The sequence below is a fragment of the Eleginops maclovinus genome, chromosome 20, assembly GCF_036324505.1.
Source record: "Eleginops maclovinus isolate JMC-PN-2008 ecotype Puerto Natales chromosome 20, JC_Emac_rtc_rv5, whole genome shotgun sequence".
In the NCBI taxonomy this organism is placed as follows: Eukaryota; Metazoa; Chordata; class Actinopteri; order Perciformes; family Eleginopidae; genus Eleginops; species Eleginops maclovinus.
The window spans coordinates 16,089,532-16,111,369 of NC_086368.1; the positions used below are offsets into that span (position 1 = coordinate 16,089,532).

The 21,838-nt window shown below is 37.9% G+C and overlaps 5 protein-coding genes across 5 annotated transcripts; 2 read left to right on the plus strand and 3 right to left on the minus strand.

Annotated features, from left to right (window-relative positions):
• The first annotated feature begins 46 nt into the window (after positions 1-46).
• On the plus strand, positions 47-3,322 carry ndufaf3 (NADH:ubiquinone oxidoreductase complex assembly factor). Its single transcript, XM_063912081.1, has 5 exons — positions 47-206; positions 1,682-1,877; positions 1,959-2,025; positions 2,344-2,444; positions 2,546-3,322. Exons 1-5 carry the CDS (start codon positions 118-120, stop codon positions 2,651-2,653), a joined length of 561 nt encoding a protein of 186 aa, XP_063768151.1. The 5' UTR covers positions 47-117; the 3' UTR covers positions 2,654-3,322.
• Positions 3,323-3,809: 487 nt separating this feature from the next.
• On the minus strand, positions 3,810-7,414 carry zgc:112334 (uncharacterized protein LOC619199 homolog). Its single transcript, XM_063909827.1, is given in 13 exon segments — positions 3,810-3,889; positions 4,001-4,064; positions 4,497-4,633; positions 4,713-4,787; positions 4,790-4,871; positions 4,977-5,006; positions 5,008-5,077; positions 5,654-5,772; positions 5,855-5,951; positions 6,039-6,139; positions 6,238-6,345; positions 7,193-7,247; positions 7,401-7,414. Coding segments are annotated over 13 exon segments (1,032 nt in total).
• LOC134882593 (transmembrane protein 43) lies at positions 7,175-12,368 on the plus strand. Its single transcript, XM_063910396.1, has 12 exons — positions 7,175-7,430; positions 8,221-8,361; positions 8,451-8,585; positions 9,191-9,285; positions 9,402-9,451; positions 9,676-9,745; positions 9,825-9,895; positions 10,020-10,147; positions 10,247-10,321; positions 10,898-10,999; positions 11,210-11,327; positions 11,419-12,368. Exons 1-12 carry the CDS (start codon positions 7,413-7,415, stop codon positions 11,622-11,624), a joined length of 1,209 nt encoding a protein of 402 aa, XP_063766466.1. The 5' UTR covers positions 7,175-7,412; the 3' UTR covers positions 11,625-12,368.
• Positions 12,369-12,638: 270 nt separating this feature from the next.
• Positions 12,639-16,402, minus strand: LOC134882594 (transforming protein RhoA). The gene is made up of 5 exons (XM_063910397.1): positions 16,290-16,402; positions 15,163-15,320; positions 14,714-14,834; positions 13,477-13,607; positions 12,639-13,392 (listed from the first exon to the last, which is right to left on the minus strand). The coding sequence occupies exons 2-5, from the start codon at positions 15,316-15,318 to the stop codon at positions 13,219-13,221; spliced, it is 582 nt and encodes a 193-aa protein (XP_063766467.1). The 5' UTR covers positions 15,319-15,320; positions 16,290-16,402; the 3' UTR covers positions 12,639-13,218.
• Positions 16,403-18,065: 1,663 nt separating this feature from the next.
• On the minus strand, positions 18,066-21,264 carry LOC134882171 (cytokine-inducible SH2-containing protein-like). The gene is made up of 3 exons (XM_063909761.1): positions 20,825-21,264; positions 19,701-19,857; positions 18,066-19,603 (listed from the first exon to the last, which is right to left on the minus strand). The coding sequence occupies exons 2-3, from the start codon at positions 19,837-19,839 to the stop codon at positions 19,098-19,100; spliced, it is 645 nt and encodes a 214-aa protein (XP_063765831.1). The 5' UTR covers positions 19,840-19,857; positions 20,825-21,264; the 3' UTR covers positions 18,066-19,097.
• Between the last annotated feature and the right edge of the window lie 574 nt (positions 21,265-21,838).

A 21,838-nucleotide genomic window follows, 5' to 3' on the forward strand; every position in this document is an offset into this window, starting at 1 on the left:
TTAAAGTAAATTATTACAATACAAATACAAATTGTTCGACTGAGCTTTACACAACACCGGAAACAGACGGCTGGTGTTACATATAATTTCGTCCCCCTTCTGTGTCGCCGGTTGAACATGGCCACTGCGGTGTGTGCCAGATTCCTCTTTCAGAGATCAACACACGGGTTTCTCTTTTCCTCCAGGGTAGTGCCAGCTCTCTCAAGGTATGGTCGTTTTTGTTTTAATGCTTGTGATTTGTTAAAGACGAAGATTTAAATGGTGTCGCTACAGCACCTGTCTCTAATCTTCCCTCCTCTCTGTGTAGAGGAGAGGACATTAAAAGTCCTGTTTTTGTTATGAAATGCTTCAACTATCACACGTGTAAGTCATTCTTTAAAACAAGTTTGATTTATTTAACAGAGTGGGAAATTGTTGTATTCCATATTTTGTAAAGCATAATTCTACTCCCATTAAATTAATTCACAATTAAATCTTTACAGTGAAGGTCACATTATACCCTGGGATGGCCCATCTATCCATTGTATCTTTTTAAATAATCAATGATCTGTTTGGTCAAATTTGACAGAAAATTGTGATGAGCTATTGACCATATCATTCCAAGGCAGGGATAGGCCTACTGTATATGTGTCTTCACATAAAAGTGGAATCATGTCCTCATTTAAATTGCAAAAGAATATGACTAACAGCTGAAGAGAACCTAAAAGAGAAAGAAATTCTTATATGTATTCTTATGTTTGTTGTTTGTTCATATATATTTGTATAGTATAGTTTTGTAATCTAATTATTGACCCTTGTGATTAACAATGTCATTGTTTTGAGAAGACACATTTGTAGCTGTTCAGCTGGAGTTCCTGTTGAAGATTACATGTACTTAAATCATTTAGAGGTCATTTAATGTGATGTTTGTTTGTGCTGTGTTGTCCCTGATGAATATCTAGTTGATTGAATGAGGAATAAATAAACATTGTTGGAGCAAATTGAACTGATTTCACTTTTTGACATCTTCTGTGTAAAGGTTCTTGATATGTGTATCTCCAATAAAACTCAAAGATTCCCAATAGAAACAAACTTTAACCTTCGTCTGGCTCCATCTGGTGGAGTCTTTTGTTACATTCAGGCTTTAGTCTGACCCAACGCATGAGTCCTCTACTTTGCTGATATAAAAACCAGCAGCTGAGACCCCAGTTAACTCAAAAGAGCTGTTTGTCCCATCTCAACAAGGGGTAGCCCAACGTATTTGTAAAAGTCGGGAAGAAAAAGGGTTAAGAAGCTGCTGAAATGTGCTGCAGCTCTTCGGACAAGCTGAAAGGTTTCTGGGCTGCTTTTTTTCCTGCAGAATCAGGCCTTAAGCATTTGGCTGTCAGCCTTGTCTGTAGGTTGGCTTTAGATATTTTGGCTTTCAAACTGGGCCGCATGGAAACAGTTCCTCAGAGCAGCCTGTTCATGTTTTTCTTTTTATGAACATGAGAATAATGATATGATCCCTTTCATACTGCAACTGTCACAATTGGTCACAACGCTTTTTTTAAATCCTGCAGCCCAGGATTAGACCTGTGCAGTAAAATAATAATTTCAGAGACTCTCGTTACATGCACTCTTAATACTAGCTGTTGTTTGTATAAGTCCTGTGTGAATAATATGGCATTGATTCTAATTAATTCTACTGTGTTTGTTCCAGTCCGTTTCTGTCTCGTGCACATAGATTGGGTCCCAGCGATGATGAAATGTACCAACGTACCTCGGTGTCTGTCATGCAGAAGGAGCCGGGCAGCGGGGTCATGATCTACAGCTACAGCTCCAGAGGATTCAACATCGACGGAAACAAAGTGTTGGGGCCCTGTGCTGTGCTGCCTCCGGCAATTCTGCAGTGGAATGTGAGATAAATATCCAAACTAGTACTGCTTTATGATGTCAAACAACTGTGTTTGTTGTTTTAAACATCTCTCTCTCTGCAGGTTGGCAGTCATAACGACATCACAGAAGAAAGCGTCTCACTCTTCCACATGCTTGAACCAAGAATAGGTAAATATAATTAGCAACTGAGTGACGGATTAAAAAGAAAACGTAAATAAAGTGTGAAGAAAAGCATTTAGTCAAAGATAGTAGTGGTGGTTAGCGCTGGTCAAAATCCCCCACACGTTACATAGGGTTTACATCTGCAGACTGTGAAACAAATACATTTTATTTTCATTCAAACACTCAATGATTCTGCAAGGAAGCATTTGAATTCATTACATTTTCTACGCAGTTATTCAGGTTATTCTTAAAGTTTTCTAGGCTTATATATATGTTGTATTAAACAAAAATAATGTTATTTGACATATTTTCTTGTTTGTGCAGAGATTCTTGTGCTGGGCACAGGTTCACGTGTTGAACGAATCAACCCCTTAGTGCTCGCTCTACTCAAGCGTAAAGGCATCGCTGTGGAGGTGCAAGACACGGTAAAGTATACTCTGACTATCTGACACACACAACGCTCTTATACTAATGGAGGCGCCCAAATTTAACTTTTTGTCACTTTTTCATCTCTGCTGTTTTGCAGCCAAATGCATGCGCAACCTTCAACTTCATGACCAGTGAGCGAAGAGTGGTAGCTGCTGGTCTGATCCCGCCACCTGTCAGCACGGCGCTGTCACTGAAAGAGGAATAAGTGTTGCTGCTGGGTCGACCGAAACCAGGACTGATTTGTGCAGACGGAGTTTGGTGGTGTCTGATTGACCCCAAGTGTATGGGAGGGTTATTCTTGTCCTGCACGATGCTTCCAAAGGAACAAACTCAGTTTCGTGCAGCTCGAAATTAACACTTTATTCAGTAACAACTATTATAGATAAATGTGTTAAAAATCAGCCTAGTCACCCTGTGAGGTGAGCAGTGAGCTGTCTTAGAAAGACTGTAAGCAAGTGTAAACAGAAACAAACAATTACTTGTTATTATTTACATGTGTTTTCTGTGGGATATGGAATATTTATTTTTGTAAAACACGTGGAAGGGTAACTATTGTTTGGGGTTCCAACAACTTTTTCATTATTGATTAATTTGCCGGTTATTCTCTCAATTAGATGTTGGGTCTAAAAAATGCCAAAAAAAAGCTCTTTCTCAATAGTGATGGTTTTTAAATGTCTTTTTTTTCAGTCCAAACACCAAACATGTTCAGTTTAATATGATTCAAAACAGAGAAAAATATGAACATGACTTTTTGTTAGAGGTTTCTTTTGATCAACTAAATCATTAGTTGGCTAATCGTTGCAACTCTACAGTGATCTATGCAGCAGATAAAAGGGTTATAAATAAGAACAATAAACCGTGTGTATGAATTCAACCAGAGGTGGTGACTGTCCTTCATTTGGCTAATCCTCTTAACATTGTCTATCCGTCCTCTGCCTCCAGCAGGCTGCCACCTACTAGCTGCATGCGTGCCGCACATGACATCATGCAGTGGCTTTGTTCTTCGCACACATACAGTAAGCTGCAATAGATAAGACGATCCACAAATCCTCCTCACATCACCCGGATTCATCCTCGAATCATCTGCCTCTGTGCCACATGCCCAGTGTCTCAATGTCCAAAATCCAGCAGATAAAAGACATATTGAATAATGAACACCAAGCTAGATACTGGATAAAGTAATGATTTAGTAAAAATAATTCAGACCAACCTCGACCCCCTTTCCCATACCAAAACAATAGATAGATAGATAGATAGATATACTTTATTTATCCCCAAATTGCAAATTTATCTTATTCCAGTAGCAGTGTCAAACATTACACAAGTTAACAATGTTTATTATTCATTTTATTTTATTTTATTTATAAAACACATGTCTCTAATGTCCTTGATTCAGTCTCAAAGTGGTTTAATGCATCATATGAGCGGGACACAAATAGCTTGTGAACAGAGAGGAGAGACAAAATCTGTCACCAGCTCTACAGCAATCAAACTTCATCCCATTTAAGTTGATGTTTTATTTTATTTCACAAAAATCTCATTATCATTAGCTGACTCTGCTTTCCATCATCATTGGGAACCAATACGTTGCTGACGGAAACAAATTTAGGTTCAAGGTGGTGACAGAACATAGTATAATTCTACTGTTGCTTTTATCATTGTTTTATTAAAATTGTGACGAAAGCATTTATTTTAGTGGTTTTGCATCAGAAGGAAACAAGCCGACTAAACATGCCTAGAAGAGTTTAACAAAAATAAGAGCCGATGATACAATAATACTAATAATGTTAAAGAGTAATATAATAAAGACCCCGACCCCCATTCCCCTGAATACTTTTTCTCTGTATGAATACATCTTCATACTGACAATAGAACTAAGAACTAAGAATCAAGATGTTAGGGTTTATTCATATTTGCCATTTTCATTGCCTATCTATAAAAGAAAGGAAATAAAATCAATTAAATGTTGCTTTAAAAAGTAATTAACACGACCATGGTAAATAAACTGTGAAAATGTAGATCTGAAAGTTAACTAACTTTAGCATGATGGGCTCGAGGAGCTCCAGCCCCGGCTGAACCTCCTTCTCTGTGTTTCTGGTTTCTGCAGCGGTGCTCACTGTGGCCATGTACATCCCGTCTGAGGCCACATTATGGGCATAGGACACCACAGATATGTAAATGTCTGCATGGATAAAACAAAGGTGTTTTTTTTATTCAACCACAATCATTTATTTACCAAAAAATAATTATAACATTTTCATGAGATTTTCTGTTAAGTTGCATTTGAGGCATGATGATTTGACAGGAGTTGACCTCAGGGGTGTTTTTAACCGGATGAAGATGACTCTTATCACACGCCCCACTTTCCTCACTCGATGAGGAACATAGCTGGGGTCGCAGATGAGCTGTTTACAGTGGAAGAGCTGTTAAGAAGACAGAAATACATCTCTGAGTGCACAATTTTGCTGCTGGACATTTTCCACAAACATCCCAACACTTCTACTCTTCCTCCATGTAAACACACTTGCCTTCCCCTCACATTTCACAGCTTTCACCATTGGCATCATCCATCACCGGCTCATCCACTGTTGTGCTCAAATGGAAAGTTCCTCCCTACTCTGCACTCAGTCTGAAACACAGAAGAAGGTAGGATATAAGGACCTGAAGATCCGCAGTGACTCTTCTCTGTCGATGTTGCAAGATGAAAAAAATATATATATATATATTACAAACATCCAGAAGGCTATCTTCGGTCATTGATCTTTATCATGATATCTAATAGCCAATGCAAAGTTCCACATAGAGGTTTCACAATATACCAGTATTGACGATAACTGTTACATTTAAAAGATTAAATATTGACGTCATGTTCAGAACAATCACATGCTGATATCATGTGTAAATAATCCTGTGCCTCTCAATTCAGATCTGTTTCTATCCTCTTTTGTTGCTGTTTGTACACCGTTAAGGATGAATTTGAATGATGATTATTGTTATTTCAATATTTCTATAGTTATCGCAATTTGTTGTCATTGTTAATTCCTTTGGCCACAAAAATTGTGTGGTGAAAGTCTGATATTTTGACAGCTTGTATGCCACAATATGTTTCCTACTTGATGTTAATTTTATGTTGACCTCTCTTAAAGAAAAACTAAAACATATTCTAAAATAATTCAGGGGACAGTCTGATTAATTATAATATTACCTGGAAAACACCTGTGGTAATTCTCCCAGGCAGTACACGGGGTAGAGTTATGTACTGGGGTTGTGGTGGGACAGAGACTCAGAATACAGCCAGATCCATCTGATGGTTTCCCCACACGACTGGTCCCGTTAACTAGAGGGTAGCAGGAGACAGCACCAGGCAAGTTTAAACTTGAAGGATTACCTAAGATTAGATGATGACTTTGTGCACTTTGCCTGATTTGTATACATAACTGCCTTCAACCACTTTGAAGTCCACATATCAGATAACTTCAGTGTGCAGCAAGAGTTTTACCAGTGCCCCGAATGCAAAGACAAGGCAGAGGGAAGAGAAAACGATTCATTTTCAATAATGCACATATCACACATTCAACTGCACTAGGCTCTCACCATTGACAAGAAAGAATTTGGGGATGATGTTGAGGTTCCACTCTTTTCCAAGGCCCATTGACCGATCAGGACCAGGAACCTTAACATTCTTGTAAAGCTGTAATTGTAAACGAAACATTAAATATTATACACCACAAAAGGGCAGCATTTTTTTCAAATTAAGGATATGCAATACTGCTTTTCATGTAAACAAACCTCTTCAAGGGGAGAAAGTGATGTGCTCTCTCCTCCATAGTAAGGATTCTTGTTGATGTGAAGAACCTTTTTTCCACTTTGAGACAATAAACCAGAAAGGATACATTCCTGAAAGAGATACGGGAGGTCAGCACTCAATTCATAATAAAAGCCTACAAGCGCTACTGTGCACAACATTGAAATGTTGAATTTCACATCAGTAACATCACACTAACTGACGTTTATCTATCTAGAAATCTGTTTATCTCCCACGCAAATACTGAGTCTCATGCATGCTCAATTCATTATTAGCAGGCTCGACTGCTGCAATGCTCTCCTTTCTGTTTTACATAAGAAAGTTGTTGTGTTTTCATTGTATTTCTAAAGTTGCTATACAAATAAATAAAGTTTAATCGGGACCACCACTTATCATATAGTGTTGTGTTGAAGAGTAACAAAGTCTAGGGTACAAATATACTAAAAGATCATGTAGTGCCTGTATCTTACCCTAATTCGAAATGTTAATTGCACTGATGATTGTATTTCTTGTGTGTGTGTGTGTGTGTGTGTGTGTGTGTGTGTGTGTGTGTGTGTGTGTGTGTGTGTGTGTGTGTGTGTGTGTGTGTGTGTGTGTGTGTGTGTGTGTGTGTGTGTGTGTGTGTGGTTTTCAGATCCATGAGTTAAAGTTCTATTCAGGTAATATATATAATATACAGTATATAAATTGTACTTATACTGTACTAAGTATTGGGGGAAAAAATGAACTACAACACACAACAACAATGGCAAAAAATGACTAATTCTGAGTTTCCAACATTACGTAACATTTAACTAGATAATGAAATGTCTGAAGGAATTGCAGTAGCATTGCTTGCTGCTGACGCTGATCTGCTTCAAAACTCAACCACCCATAATGCTTTGGAAAGTAGACGTCTGGGTCGGGAGTGTGTCCTTGGGTTGCGCTTGTTTAACTCACCGTGACAATCAGACGGCATAGTGGAAAATACTTCAATAGGTTGCGCCTACTCCGCCTACCCGTGAGAGTTCCGTTTTACCCTGGGTGTGAATGAAAGCGAACCCTGTGTCATTTCACTGGTGTCCTGTAACGTTGATGTTTCAACTTCCAGTCTCTCGGCATCTTCAACTTTCGCTAACTAACGCTACTGTTTGACTGCAGAGTTCACCAAGTCAGAGACATGTCTTCAGCACAGACAGTAAGTGATTCATTTTACGAAGCTTTGTTTTAACCTGAGAACAAACCCAATTCATAGAGTTAGCTTTACTGCAACGTTAGCGACACAACTCTTTTGCAGTTTCAGTTAACGTTAAAATCTTTACGTTAATTATACGCAATGTGACGTAAGCACCTACATAGTCACATTACACGAGGACTGCTAAAGGCATGCAACGATAATCGATCAAAGTTTGACTGACACATTTGTATTCAGAAGTAAAATGAGCACAGAACAAAAGAGGTGTGTCCGTCACGCCTAGCTGTAGAGACATATTTTGACTTTTGCATATCTGTCTGTTATGTTCAACATCACTTGGAGAACATTTTCCTAGACTTTAAAGTAAAAGCAGCTTTTAAAATGGTATACAACAACAAAGGACAGGAGTGTATATATATAAACAAAACAAATACAAATGAGCTTGGAGGTTTTAATTGATGCACCATCAACACTCATTGAGCTAAGTCAGGTGAGAAAATCAATACTCCCAGTCACAAATCAATACGTTTTATATTAATGAACTATACAAGTGACTGTTAGGCAATTGTTTTATATTACTATAGCCTACAATATATTGGCGAATCATGCCACATTAAACATAATATAAATAGTTATTTGAAGTTATCATGACAAACATTTGTGTCCTTTAGTGGAGGCAAATATAAAGCCAAAATGTATTATTTGAGTGATTTATCAAACGTCCTCTTTAAGTCAATAATGTCACCCATATTTGTAATGCATTCATCTCTTGTTCTTGTTGCCTTTGTCTCAGTTTACGGACCCAAACCAACACAAGCGTGTGTCTGTTAAATCCAACCCTGGATTCCTGGAGCGATTAAGTGAGACTGCAGGAGGAACAGTTGTTGGTGTCGGACTGTTTTTCCTCTCAATCTATATTCTCTTCACCAATGAGGTAAGAAACGCGGTTGCATTCATGTATGTCATATCAAAGCAAGTCAGAGTTAAATTGTAGTCACGCTCTGTCACTGTTTCTGTCCTCAGGGACGGGCTCTGCGCACAGCATACTCTCTGGATGAGGGTCTTTCTCAGGTTGTGTCGTTGGAGCCTTTCTCCCTCCTCGACCCGCAGAACAACGACCGTTTAGTTCATCTTTCTGCAAAGCTGCACACCTCACAGGTAAAATGTTCTCACTGATGTGTCAAGCCACTCTCACATACTGATAAGGACTTCATCATTTATTGTAATTTCTGAAGCAAACAACAGTTGAGTATTTATGTACATCAGAGTCTCGATGAATCCACGCATGTTTTTTAATCTTCTACACTTCATATAAAATTCTGAATTTATATATCTTTAAAAAATCTTCAAGTTTTGTCTCATTGTTATAAAGACATACTTTTCATTTTGGAATTTATATGTACAATCCGGTAACAACCATTTTTGATCCTTATCGATTTTTTAAAATATTTGAGTAAAAAACTATCATTTAGTGTGTTTAAATCTCTACCTCACAAATCCTCAGTATTCTACATTTACCCACTAAGTGTCAAAACAATTCTGATATATATATATAAATATATATAAATACTGTATATTCTTGTTATAAGTTCAGTACAGGTTTGACGAAACATCTTGATAATTTTTTATTTTTGTTCTTTAGCTAGCTTGACAGTTTTAATTAATGGAATGCGACCAGAAAACCTTCTAAATTGCTTAATTAAAGTGATATTCTGAAGTTAACGTTATTTCAGGGGATTAATCATATGCCACTCTGTGTGTAGGCCCTCCACGATCCAAACTACAGAGTGACGGTGCAGGCAGTGAAGCTGAAGAGGCAGGTGGAAATGTATCAGTGGGTGGAATACCAGGAGAGCAAGTAAGTCTGTTCTCTCCATATGTCAACATTCAGGGTGTGGTCGGTGTGAAAAATGTTGGCTGGAATACAGAGCATCGTTCGCTGAAATTGAGTTTGTTACTCTGTATTAATTTTAGGGATTACCAAGAGGGTGGTGAGACCAAATCTGAGACGACGTACAACTACAGTGAGTTGTTGATTTTTGTCAGTATTTGACAACAACATGCTGTAAAATCAAATATATTCTGGAACATATCTACATTGAGAAGCTGGAATTTTAAGAATGTTGATTTTTTTTATTTATTAGAAAGAATTACAAAAACCAATAAAAGAATTACCAAAATATTGAACAACTAATGGATTAATCGGGAGTGCAATGTGAATGAAAGAACTGTGATTTATTTTCTTTAGACACCGAATGGAAATCTGAGTTGGTTAACAGTCGCCATTTCGATAAGGAAATTGGTCACCAGAACCCGAGGTACACAAATATGGATCAATAAGTAACATGTTTGTGCATTTATGTGCAGTTTATCTCTAAATTAATCTCTGGATTTTAGTGCCATGGCAGTTGAGAGTGTGACAGTCGTGGCTCCCGATGTCGGGGTTGGACCTTTTAGTCTGTCTAAAGGTATCTTTACCGAATAATACACACAAATACAGCTCATAAATTACAGCGATACACTATTGTGTGTATGTAACATTGTTTTGATTTGGAACATAAAGATTGAACTCATTGTTTTGTTTTTTCTCAGGCCTGGTGGAGCAGATAGATAACTTCCAGACGCTAAGCCTGAGGGATTTTTCCTTCCTTAATATCGACCCTTTCCTCAGCATTGATGATGATTATTTCTATCACACCCAAAACCCACGCAGGCCTGAGGTGAGCCTCATCAAGTGCACCCTCACTGGAAACATAAACTGCTGATGGGTTATGCTCCTATATCGGTGCAGTTGTTGAGTTTTTTGTTTTTCTCACAAGGTCGGAGATGTGCGCGTGAGATTCTCCTTCGCTGGTTTGAGTGGCGAGACGTCTCCCTTTGGATCGGCTCAAACGGTGAGTGCTGCAGATGGCCATACAGAATATTAATTATCCTCATGAGGGGATAGCAGTGAATCATAGTCTTTAAGTACCCGTGGGTTTTCAAATACATGTAACTCTGTTGATATAAATCCCCAACATCTCAAACTTTGTGATTTTTCCTAAAATGTGTATATTTATCATCTAGTAAATTTTGAGGGGTATAGAATGAAAAGGGAAAAAAAGGATGAGCATTTATACCTAGAACTGCCAAAGGGGATCATTTTGACCACTCGTATAAACAAATGCATAAAGCTGGGCTATACTTTGCGGCCACATTAACATCAAAATCTTTATAAAGATTTGACTTTGGTCTCAAACAGATAACTAAACAATTTTCCGCTGGCCCTGCTGTCAATTGAAATAAAAGAAAAGCAGCATACTGTAAAATTACTTCAACCATTAAACAAAATAGTTGCCAACTAATTTTCTTACGATCTTATAACGGACAAATAGTTTTAGCCCAAACTGAAACTATATCTTTCTTCAGATCACATACCTTTAATTTAAAATTGCATCTTGTTCGTTGTGGTAAACAGTGACTGTTTTCAGGTCAGTATTGTGGCCATGCAGAGAGGGGAGCAGCTGAGGCCATTTAAAACCAAGTCAGGAGACACTCTGGAGATCCTGTACCTGGAAGAGCTCTCTGCACAGGTCAGCGGGGATCTCATTTTTTTCCTTGAACAGTTTTGGGGAAGTGTTGAACTGTCAAAGTTTTGTTATGAACACACTATTGAATTTACATTTTCCATGAAAGAGTATGCCATCAATTATAATTCTTAGGAAGAAAATAATCTAAATATTTAGGTAAGACTTTAAAATCTTTGGTTCTGGTAGTTGATGTAGTTATGTTTGTTTCTGTAGGAGGTTTTTGAGAAGGAACAGCAGCACAACAGTATGAAGACATGGGGACTCAGGGCTGCAGGCTGGGCCCTCATGTTCCTCAGTATCCAGCTGACCATGCGCATCATCTACACCCTGGGTAAACAAACACTCACTGCTGCACATCACCATCACACATCAGTGATTTATTTCGTGCATCTCCTGAAATGTTTTCTGTTGTGTGGGTACAGTGGACTGGGTTCCTGTTCTCAGAGAGCTCGTCTCCGTGGGGCTGAAGATCTTCGCCCTGTGTGTCTCCTGCTCTCTGTCCCTCCTCACCATCGGAGTAGGATGGATGTTTTACCGACCGCTAGTGGCTGCAGCTCTGGGAGCACTAGCTCTGCTTCCCATGTTTCTTGCCCGCTCAGGACTTGGACCAGCCAAGAAGAACGAATGACTTTCAAACTGAGGATTTTCTGATGCTGGGCTGTATATATATTTATCTGAGGAATGAGTGTGCGGCCCGTGTTTTTTTTAGCCCAGCAGGAATAACAGACATTCTATGTTGATAAATGTTTTAGTTTTCAGTTAACTGTTTTATCATCAAGTGTCCAAGGGGCTTTGGTTACATTAGGCATTTTCACCTTGGATCTATGTTTAAGGATACAAAGAAATCCCATATTAACCACTGCTTGTTTTCAGACCGCACTTCGCAGATGTTGCCTTTAAAAACATTTAAATCACTTCAGAAAAAACTCACATCCTCCTTTTGATATTTTGTTGCTTAAAATGAACATCATGACATTGTCAGAGTCTTATTTGGACTGTCAATAATTTATCAGATGTCTTGCTCTCTACACAAATCATACTCTGTCATGCAGTAAATTCTGCTTTCATGGAGGTTTAAATGTTCAGTTTTTGTTTATTCAAATGTAACTTTACTTTGTTGGGCTGTAGTTTGCTGGGTCACAGGTTGGCCTAATTTTCATCACCCTAAAACAACTTTCTAAATACAATAGTGCTGATATTAGTGATTTGTTTATGAAGTAAAACGGATTCACTTGAGGTGATGTGTAAACCTTTTTCGAATAATATTCAGTTGCATTTATAAAATGATTAATGTCAGTGTTTGGTCTACACAAAAAGGCCAATCTTGATGTAATGTTTGTTCATGCGTGTTAAATAAAGCGCTTGTTTCCTATGTTGTAGTGCGAGTCAAGATCGCCTGGAAGTTAGGTCAAAAAGTTAGGCAATTAAGTAAATCAATCAAGTGTCTAATTCACGTAATATCTTAATTTGATATGTTTTAATTTAAGGGAACCTAAGTAGAAAAAAATGAATATCGATATCACCCTCAAACACCCTGCCTCTGTTTTAAAGATAACCAAAGATTGGCTTGTATTAATCTACACTAAGAGGCCCGACTCAAACTCTGAAACACCCAACATATCTCAAGCACGTGATGCAATGATCAAGATTCTTACAAAGCAATTTATTACACAAAACACTAAGTTTCCATTTGCGTTTAACAAAATGAGTTTCCAGTCTCATATTGTGCAAGTGATCATAATGCACATTAGGGTTTGTATATGAAGCACACAAACAAATTTTGACTTCAATGTGTGCATCTGTTTGTTGAAGTAATTAAAAGGATTAAGGGTCACAGTGTACAGGTACTTCACCCTAGTTGGCTGTGGAAACATTCCTCAGATCAGATCAGCAGACAGGGCTTAAGCACTTAACTGTAGTTGGCAGGTATGACACAGCAGGTCCCCTGGCGGACCTCTTTGATTACAGAGTACATGTTGATAAAGGAGGTTTCATTATGGCAAATTTACTCATGTTAAAGTACAAAAAAGTAGTTTCCATAACCTCAAAATTGAATACTGACAGAACCTGACTACTTTTGCTTAAGACAAAGAAAGTAAAAGCATTACACCTTTAGTAAAAACTGGGGAGAACAGTCTTTTGTGTGGGTGTGTTTGGGGGTAGGTTTGACCTAATGCTCCTTCTTCTTTCCCCCTGTGGGAGGCAGTCCTCATGCCCCCCGTTTACAATAGGACACATTTACTGCTCTTCTTTCCCCGCCTGGCCTGTAGTGCAGCCCTGGTGGCCATCTCGAACACTTCCCTCACACCATCCTTTGTTTTTGCAGAGCACTCCATGTATCCAAAGGCACTGATCCTGTTAGCCATGTCCCGTCCATCCTCCGGTTTAACAGGTTCCTAAAGACAAGGTTAGGACACGTTTTAGGAAACAGGTTTTCAACACTAGAGGACTGGTTTGTGTGTCAGTTTGACATTATTTACCTGCTTCATTTTGGCAAGCTCTCTCCGGGTGTGCTCATCGTTACGCAGGTCCTTTTTATTTCCCACCAGAATAATGGGCACATTAGGGCAGAAGTGTTTCACCTCAGGAGTCCACTTCTCAGGGATGTTCTCTAATGAGGGGACAAAAGACACCATCTGTCAGAACAGACTCTATAAAAGAATTGGACTCAGTCACTGGGACATCCCCTTTTGGTTTAGGGACATTTCAAAGCCTTCTTGTTTTTTCGGAAAAGTTACAAGTGAGGGAGTGCTGAACAAGGCAACCAAAGCATTACACTTAACTTTTAGGAACTGATAACACACTGAAAGGTTCAAAGTTGTAACACTCAAAACACACAAAACTGTTCTAACAACCTGTCAATCCCAAGGTAGCCCTGCCCTAAAGCATAAGCTGCTTGATCTTTTACCGGTTTACTCTTAATGAACATGAACAAAAATTAACATCATGCTTTATTGAAAAAGAAATGTAAACTAACAGTCATGTCCATAAACTAATCAGGAAACTGTATTATAGTAATAAAACAAGAAGGAGAGTCATTACCCATTAATCTTCTATTTCATGAGAAAAACTCCTGTACACCGTCCACTTACTGCTGAGGTTTTCACACAATGACACAATGTTTCTGTCCATCTGACCTCCATCAAGTATACTTGATCTACTATATATATATATATATATATATATATATAAAATCAAATATATATATATATATATATATATATAAAATCAAATATAAATATATATATATTTATATATATATATTTATAAATATATATATATATTTGATTTATATGTTTGAAACCAAAGAGTCGCCCCCTGTTGGCCATTAGAAAAAAAAAAATGCAGGTCCATATCAGACCTGCAGGTTGCTGCTTAGTCAGAACAGATGTTGCTCCCCAATTGAAAATGTGATAAGTGTGTTTGTATGCAAGACTTTGTGACGTACAGGGTTGAGCAAAAACTGACGCATGGTGTGATACAATCACCAGAGAAGTGTTAACCTGCTTTCCTGTGTCAACCAAAAGTGCAAGGTATACTTTATGAGAGCTCTTTTTAACTGTGTCTACCTCCCTCCTGTATAAAAAAGAAATACCAGTAAATCGAAACCACATCTTAAATGTGTTTACTGTCTTAATAATCCACTACTGTTTAGGCATTGAGATGAAGTCAAATAGAAAAATGTACCACAACCGATAGCTCTCTGTTTCAACTTACCAAGACTGTCGGGACTGTCGATAGAGAAGCACATGAGAATGACATCAGTGTCTGGATAGGAGAGGGGGCGCAGTCTGTCGTAGTCTTCTTGACCTGCTGTATCCCAAAGAGCTAACTCAACCTGCAATAAGAGTTCACCAGAAATCAATAAGAGGAAGGCAAAGCATGTTCAGGTTGCTTCAGGTTTGACAAAAGACTGAATAACTCATGGTGTTTTTTTAAACGCACACCAACAAACCATAATATTCAACAGTTGATCCAAAGTAAGAATCTTACGTGAATAAGAATGTCATGAATACTAATAAATCAATCAAACCTGCACAATAATATCACATATCATAACATACATACAAGTGTGAGGGAGTAAAAAGGCAATACAAACTCAGCTGCAAGAACCATAATGATTGTTGTTCATTGTAGACTCAAGTGTGTAAAAATAAATAAATTACCTGTTTGCTATCAACTTCAATATCAGCAACGTAGTTCTCAAACACTGTGGGCACATAGACCTCTGGAAACTGGTCTTTGCTGAACACAATGAGAAGACAGGTCTTCCCACAGGCTCCATCTCCCACTATGACCAGCTTTTTCCTTATTGCTGCCATAGCTGCAGACAGGGGACAGAAAACAGCAAAGGTTACAACATGAAAACACTTTATCCAAAACAACCGGGAGGTCATTAATATTGCATTCAGGCATTATGCAACGTCCACCTCTACGCATGTGAGAAACGATGAGCAGTCATTCATCTTCAGCTGTGTTGACACAACCCGTCTGAAACAAACACCCGGGGCTAGCTATTTAGCTTTCAACATCACGGCCTTTAATTGTCTGTTAGCCAGCTATACTGCAATTTCAAAGAAAGGACACGAGGATAGCATACAAAGTTGTGAGCCCTTGCAGCTTGTGTTGATTTAGGCTTAAAATGTAAGTCAGACTAGCAACAAACATGATGATACACTTCCGCTGAAGTGTTTCTGACCCACCCCGGGATCAACATTGACAAATTACCCACTAACGTTCATCTGTCCCATATAACATGAAGAACAGTGACTAGATCTACCGAAAAATTAACCAGCTGCTCACTGGTATCAACATCTAAATGTGAATCACTGCAGTGTATGCTGACCTAGTTTTCAGTTAGCTAGGGGGTTCTGTTTACAAAAGACTTAGCTACCGGAGCTAACCTGCTAGCGTTAGCAGGGTAGTGCGCTGAGTTCACACATTTATGGTGTTATTCAAATGTTGTGTTGGATACATGTGCGGCAATTTTTGTTATAATATATGTTATCCCACGGCCATGTTCGTGGTTTTCAACTAACTTTCCATGAAAACCTCGTTTTTTTCATTTAAAGTCACTAACCGGTACGACTAGCTAGCTTGGGTTTTAGCTAGCAAAACGGAAGTCAAAGCGACTCCATCGATCCGTTAGCTCGCTGGCTAGCGTCAGCAGAATATAGGATAACAATGTAGGTTAATATATTTATCGTTAAATACATATAACGATAGTGTTGCCACTTAAACACACTGACAAGGTACTGCAAATTAACAATGCTTTGTAATACGACGTGCTTACCTAGTTATTGGTGTAAAATATATCCAATTGATCTCCAAGTAGTGCTTTGTTGGCCTCCGTCGCTGCTGCTGACTGCGCTGCTGCTGGAGGATTAACAGGAGGGAAGTGAGGGGGTGGGGGAGGATAACAATACACTGTTGTACAAACATTAAATATTATACCATATAAATGTAATACATGGTTAAAGTTACAATTGTTACTATAAGTAATGTTTTTATTATTAATATACTAACCATAACCCTTCTTGAAATAACTTTTTATAAGCTTCACAAGTTAATATAGGTCAATTCAGTTAATGGTTCTACTTTTTTAAGGTGTGACTTTTTAACATAATGTTTTTTTAATTTATTTTTATACCCATGGAGAGGATTCCCGAAATAATTTATTTACTATTTTAAATGCTGTTCTATTTGTGTGTATATCTTAAAAATGTAAAGCTAATATGAATAGCCTATCACTATTATTTATATAAAACATATATCATTTGCTCTGGGGCTCCAGGGCAAAAAGTAGCTGCTGGCCCCAATTAGCAACCCACTCCTTATCTTCTCTGTGAGCTGTGAACCTTATTCCTGCAATAATACTGTAAATGTGCCCAGGTTTGTTGTTTTGTTTTATTTGTTGGTAACACGATGAACGAAATGTCTCTAAAACACAAACTCATTTATTAATATGCACTTTTTAAGCAAATAGGCCAGACATTTAGATTTGGCATTCAATCAAATGTGTTAACGTTACAAATCATTCATTTTACATTTCTCATTTAGTTCTAAGTTCTGACAGTATGAGAGTCAAATAAAAGTATTCTGATTCTGATTCTGAGTCAGCAGCCTGCATGCACATTAGCCAGGATCCAGAAAGTGAGGCAGCCATCTTTCACTATATTATTTACACATGTGCCTCTTCTACTTTGACATGTCAAAGTAAATAATGTATTTTCAGAGAAAAATAAATTGATACAGGATCACAAGATCATTTATAATCAGGAATCATGCTGTTATCATGTTAGTGGATATTGTGTTCATACACCTTGGTTGATATTGAACTGTAGTGATGCAAATGATTTACAGGTTATACGTATGCAGCTCATAACAAAATATATATTGCAAATTCAGATTTTCTGAAAGATATTTGATTTGTTTTAGTTAAAATGGCAAGGTAAAAATTGCACCCCGTTCATATCCAAATCCAGTTTACACATCATTATCATTATCTATAAAATAAACTAAGACTCTGAAAGGTGCTTTGAATTTTTATCATTTTTGTAATTAGTCATTTTGAGTACACTTCGTTGATATTTAGGTATTTCTACATTATATAAAGTGAAGGATCTGAGTACTTCCTCTGTGTACAAACCCTACAGTTCACGTCAGTTACACTTACTCATCATTGTCGGTTGTGCATTTAACAGCAAGATGATTTAGACTGCATGTCAGAAACATCCATGCTTTCCTGGTAGAGAATGGTATTGTGTGAAAAGTGATTAGAAGATGCTGATCATTTAAGTAGGGACAAAAAAATGATTTAAATATTTGACAGTGACGGGTTGACACTGGCAGAGAGAGATGATCTGCTCTCAGTTGGTGCAGCGGTGTATTAATAACTGCAGCTCTTACTCTAATCCTGATAAGAGGCTTTCTCAGCATTGCTCAGTTCCACCTCGCGGAAACCAACTTAGGTGTGTTTCCATGAAAACAGTCATAACGCTCATTTATCTGTATGTTGAAGTGGCCAGCCTTTCAACCGTGAAAAAAAAAAAACACTTTGAAAAGTAGGAAAACATGTTTGACGTTTATTTTTCTGAAATCCACAGGCATGTATGGTCGTCTTCTGAGAATGTGTAAACATATATCCTACAGTACGACTTTTTCCGACTACAACCTTTGCTGTTTAGTCTGGTAATGATTTGTAAGAAGAGTTATGATTTAGGAACATTATTTTATACATAACAAAATACAGAAATCGCAATTTACCCTGTCTCTTATTATGTATTTTATAATGACTTAAATAGGCCTTCCACTCTGCATGTCATGTTAGTGTCAGCCTGACTTAACAATATTGGAAACAACATCAATGTACCGAGGACTATTTAAATTCTTAATTTTACTGTGATAGGATATGACTATGTACAACCAAACCAAATGTAGCACTGAAAAAAAGCCAGATTTAAGATGTTTTGTGATAACAATAGTGCCCACATTTTTTTTTACATGAGACGACTGGTGGCTTATGGTTCATTAGGTTCAATATGTCCATGAAGAGTGAGTAAATATTGCTCCATTCAACACAGTTTGCAAACCTAAGTTGCCGCATAATGAGCTCCTTGGGGAAAAAAACAAAACAATCTGAACAATTTCTAATGTTAATCCTACTGGAACAACCACAATTCCAGAGCTCCAGAAGATTTTTTAAAACTTATTTATTATTGCTAATATCCTTTATAAAAATGGGCTGTCTCATCTAAAAAACATGGAACCACTGGTCCAGAACATGAAAAGACATTATGTGAATCTGTTCTTGCTGATAGGAAATGGCACAAATAAATAGAAAAAACGTACAGATTGGCATTTAAATAAAATCAGTGCACAGTTGCTGACACAGACATATGAAAATAGTAAAAAATCTTATCTTAGAGAACAACAGTAGCACAAAGACTTAGCTCATCATTCATTTCAATTTCCTCTGTCTGGGTCATTGGCTGTCCCTTTCGGTGTCTAACTGTTCCAGATTCACAGTGTGTGGTCAACAAGAAGGGTGACCCCGACCTAGTCCCTGTCTCTGTGTCCTGCACCGGAGGGACAGAGACCCTCATATGTGGAAAGGATAGTCCTGCAGGTAGTGGAGCAGAGGCTTTGGGAGTGGCAGCTGGTCAGTGCACTTTGTGTGTCTGTTGATGGCGAGGCGCGTCAGGTGCTGTAAAGAAGAGAGGGCCTCTGGTTTTTGCAGGGGGTGCACCAGCTCCAGAGGCACACTGCTGTCATTGTCCGTGTGCTGGGTGGGGTCAGGCTTTGTTCGTGGATGGATGTCATTAGACTTCTGGTGCTGTTGTTTGTTTCTTGAGGCTGTATAGTTCTGTATGAGGCTGAGAACATCTGGGAAGGATTGCAGGTGTGGCAGGCCGGGGTAAATGGAGTCCAGCCAGAAAGAGCCCCTGCAGTATTTGATGCGAATGCTGGTGGGTCCACAGCGAGTCTTCACTGACAGGGCCAGCATGAACTGAGGGTGACTGCTGTCCCGCACTAGAAATGTGCCTTCAGACCTTTTTTGGAGAGCTTCCCGAGCTTCATTTGCAGATATAGATCCCCAGTACCAGCCTGTTTTCAAACAAACAATTTTAACATCAGCTTTTATCTTTAACATGAAAGTAGTTTTTACAATCTGAGGTCAGAGTCAGAGAGGCTGCTAGTGTACCTGAGGTCTGTAGGTACTGGAATGTGGTGGTGATGCAGCGGAGATCCTCTGCTGGGTCACACGGTGGAGGAGAGGGATCTGGACGGCATGAAGCTTGTCGCTCCTCGTGATGGAAAATGGTCACTGCACGGGCAACCATTTCTAATGAACAGCAGCCCTGTCAATGCACATATAACATTACACATTAGGTATTTAACAAAGATTTCTGTGAAAGTTCTGAAATACTGTCCCAAGTAAATTAAGTAAGTTATATATTTATATAACTCTTAATTTACAGATGTAAAATATAGGTTCGGTTGCTCTTGTCCAAATTGAGCTGACGCGCACAAAAACAACCAACCCCAATTGGCAAAAGATGAAGTTACAAACTGTATATTAAGTAAGTAAAATACCACAATTTGAAAATACTCTGCATTTAAAGTTCTCCATTAACATGTTTATAAGCTTCAAAATATGATTGCTATATACTTAAATAATTCTTATGGGCATTATAAACCATTTCCAAATAATGATTCTTATATAGTAGAATTATAAGGCCTTTTTATGTATGCATAAGTATGCATTATATTAGTATTATATTAATCAGCTGGTATATTTGGGTTATTTCTTTTCACTAAATATTTAAAAGGGTGGCTTGTACATTTAACCAAGTGATACATGTATATATAAACGTATCTTTATGCAAATCAATGCAACACTTTATATATTATTATTATTATTATTATTATTATTATTATTATTATCATTATTATTATTACTATTTATTTTAATTATGTTATACATTAGAATCTGAAAAAAACAACGTATTACTAAACCTTTCAAATAAAGTGGTTCCCTGAATTGTAGTGGAGTAATAGTAGCAGAGAATTAAAAGACAAGAAAGTAAAGTACAAGAACCTCAAAATAGTCCTTATAGTATTGTATTGATCTGAGTTAAGGCTATTTGGTAAAATAAACAAAAAACACACGACACAGAATAGGCCTACAAAAGCCCCCCCCCAAAATTAAAGGGTTAAAAGTGTCACAATCATTCAGACGTCAGGCAATATGATTGTATATTAATAACACAATTCTAAATGAAACATACTTTGGAAATAATGAAAACATAGTTGTGTCTATCTTACCTTAAATCAAAGATTATCATAGAGATCACGACGAGTTGAATAAAACTGCCTTCCGGATAATCCAGCAGTTTCTCACTTTAAATAATTAACCATCAAAGACGAATAGTCTCGGGTGGGGGCGAAAAGAGAATATATTCCGTGTTAAAACCTGCTACAGTCGTATACACCGAGAGGATATATCCGTGTGTGTGTGTGACCGGTGGTCTGCTGCGAGTGTGTGTGCTGTGAGGACAGAAAACAGCTCGCTTCACTTTGGATTGACGGATGTTCCAGGAATCTGATTCCAAGAAAGGGTTTGTGTTTCAGCGCCCGCAGTGACAGACAAGCTGCAGCCAGCAGCTCCTCTGCGCCCTGTAAACACACACTGTCAACACACAGCACTTCCGGTACGGCATTCAAAATAAGAAACTGCTGCTGTTATTATGGTGACTGAAGAAAACCTCAATGGAGGGCTGGTGTTATAGACAAACTCATCCTTGAACACTTCTGAAGTTTGAGTGTGTGAAGTATTTAGGACATAACAACTTTATTTTGTCATGCGATTTTATTTTTCAAGAAGAATTTTGACAACAACATCAACATCAACAACAACAACAACTCCAGTATAAAAAAGAAATGACTTTGCAATGCCTTTTTAAAAAGGAGCAAATAATACCAAATTTGAAAAGATATCACATTTGCTCATATTTATTGTCTCATTTTACAATGTCATGGTTGTACACGATACGACTCAATTTACTAGATAAAGATTTTAACTAATGCTACTTATGTGTTATTTATTTTTGTAAAATTGTGAGTTCTCTATACAAATCCAAATTTCATTCAACATTTCATTTCGTGTACATTTTAGTGCGACTGGCTGTGGTTTTATACTGAAGTCCAATAGCCTTACTTCCGGTAATGTTTGCGTTACCTTTGTCTGTGTTGAGGCAGTTTATATGACGGCTGTAAGCTTTTTAACGCCTCATTTTATCCAATGGAAATGCAGCTTTTCACATTTACATATCTGTGTAA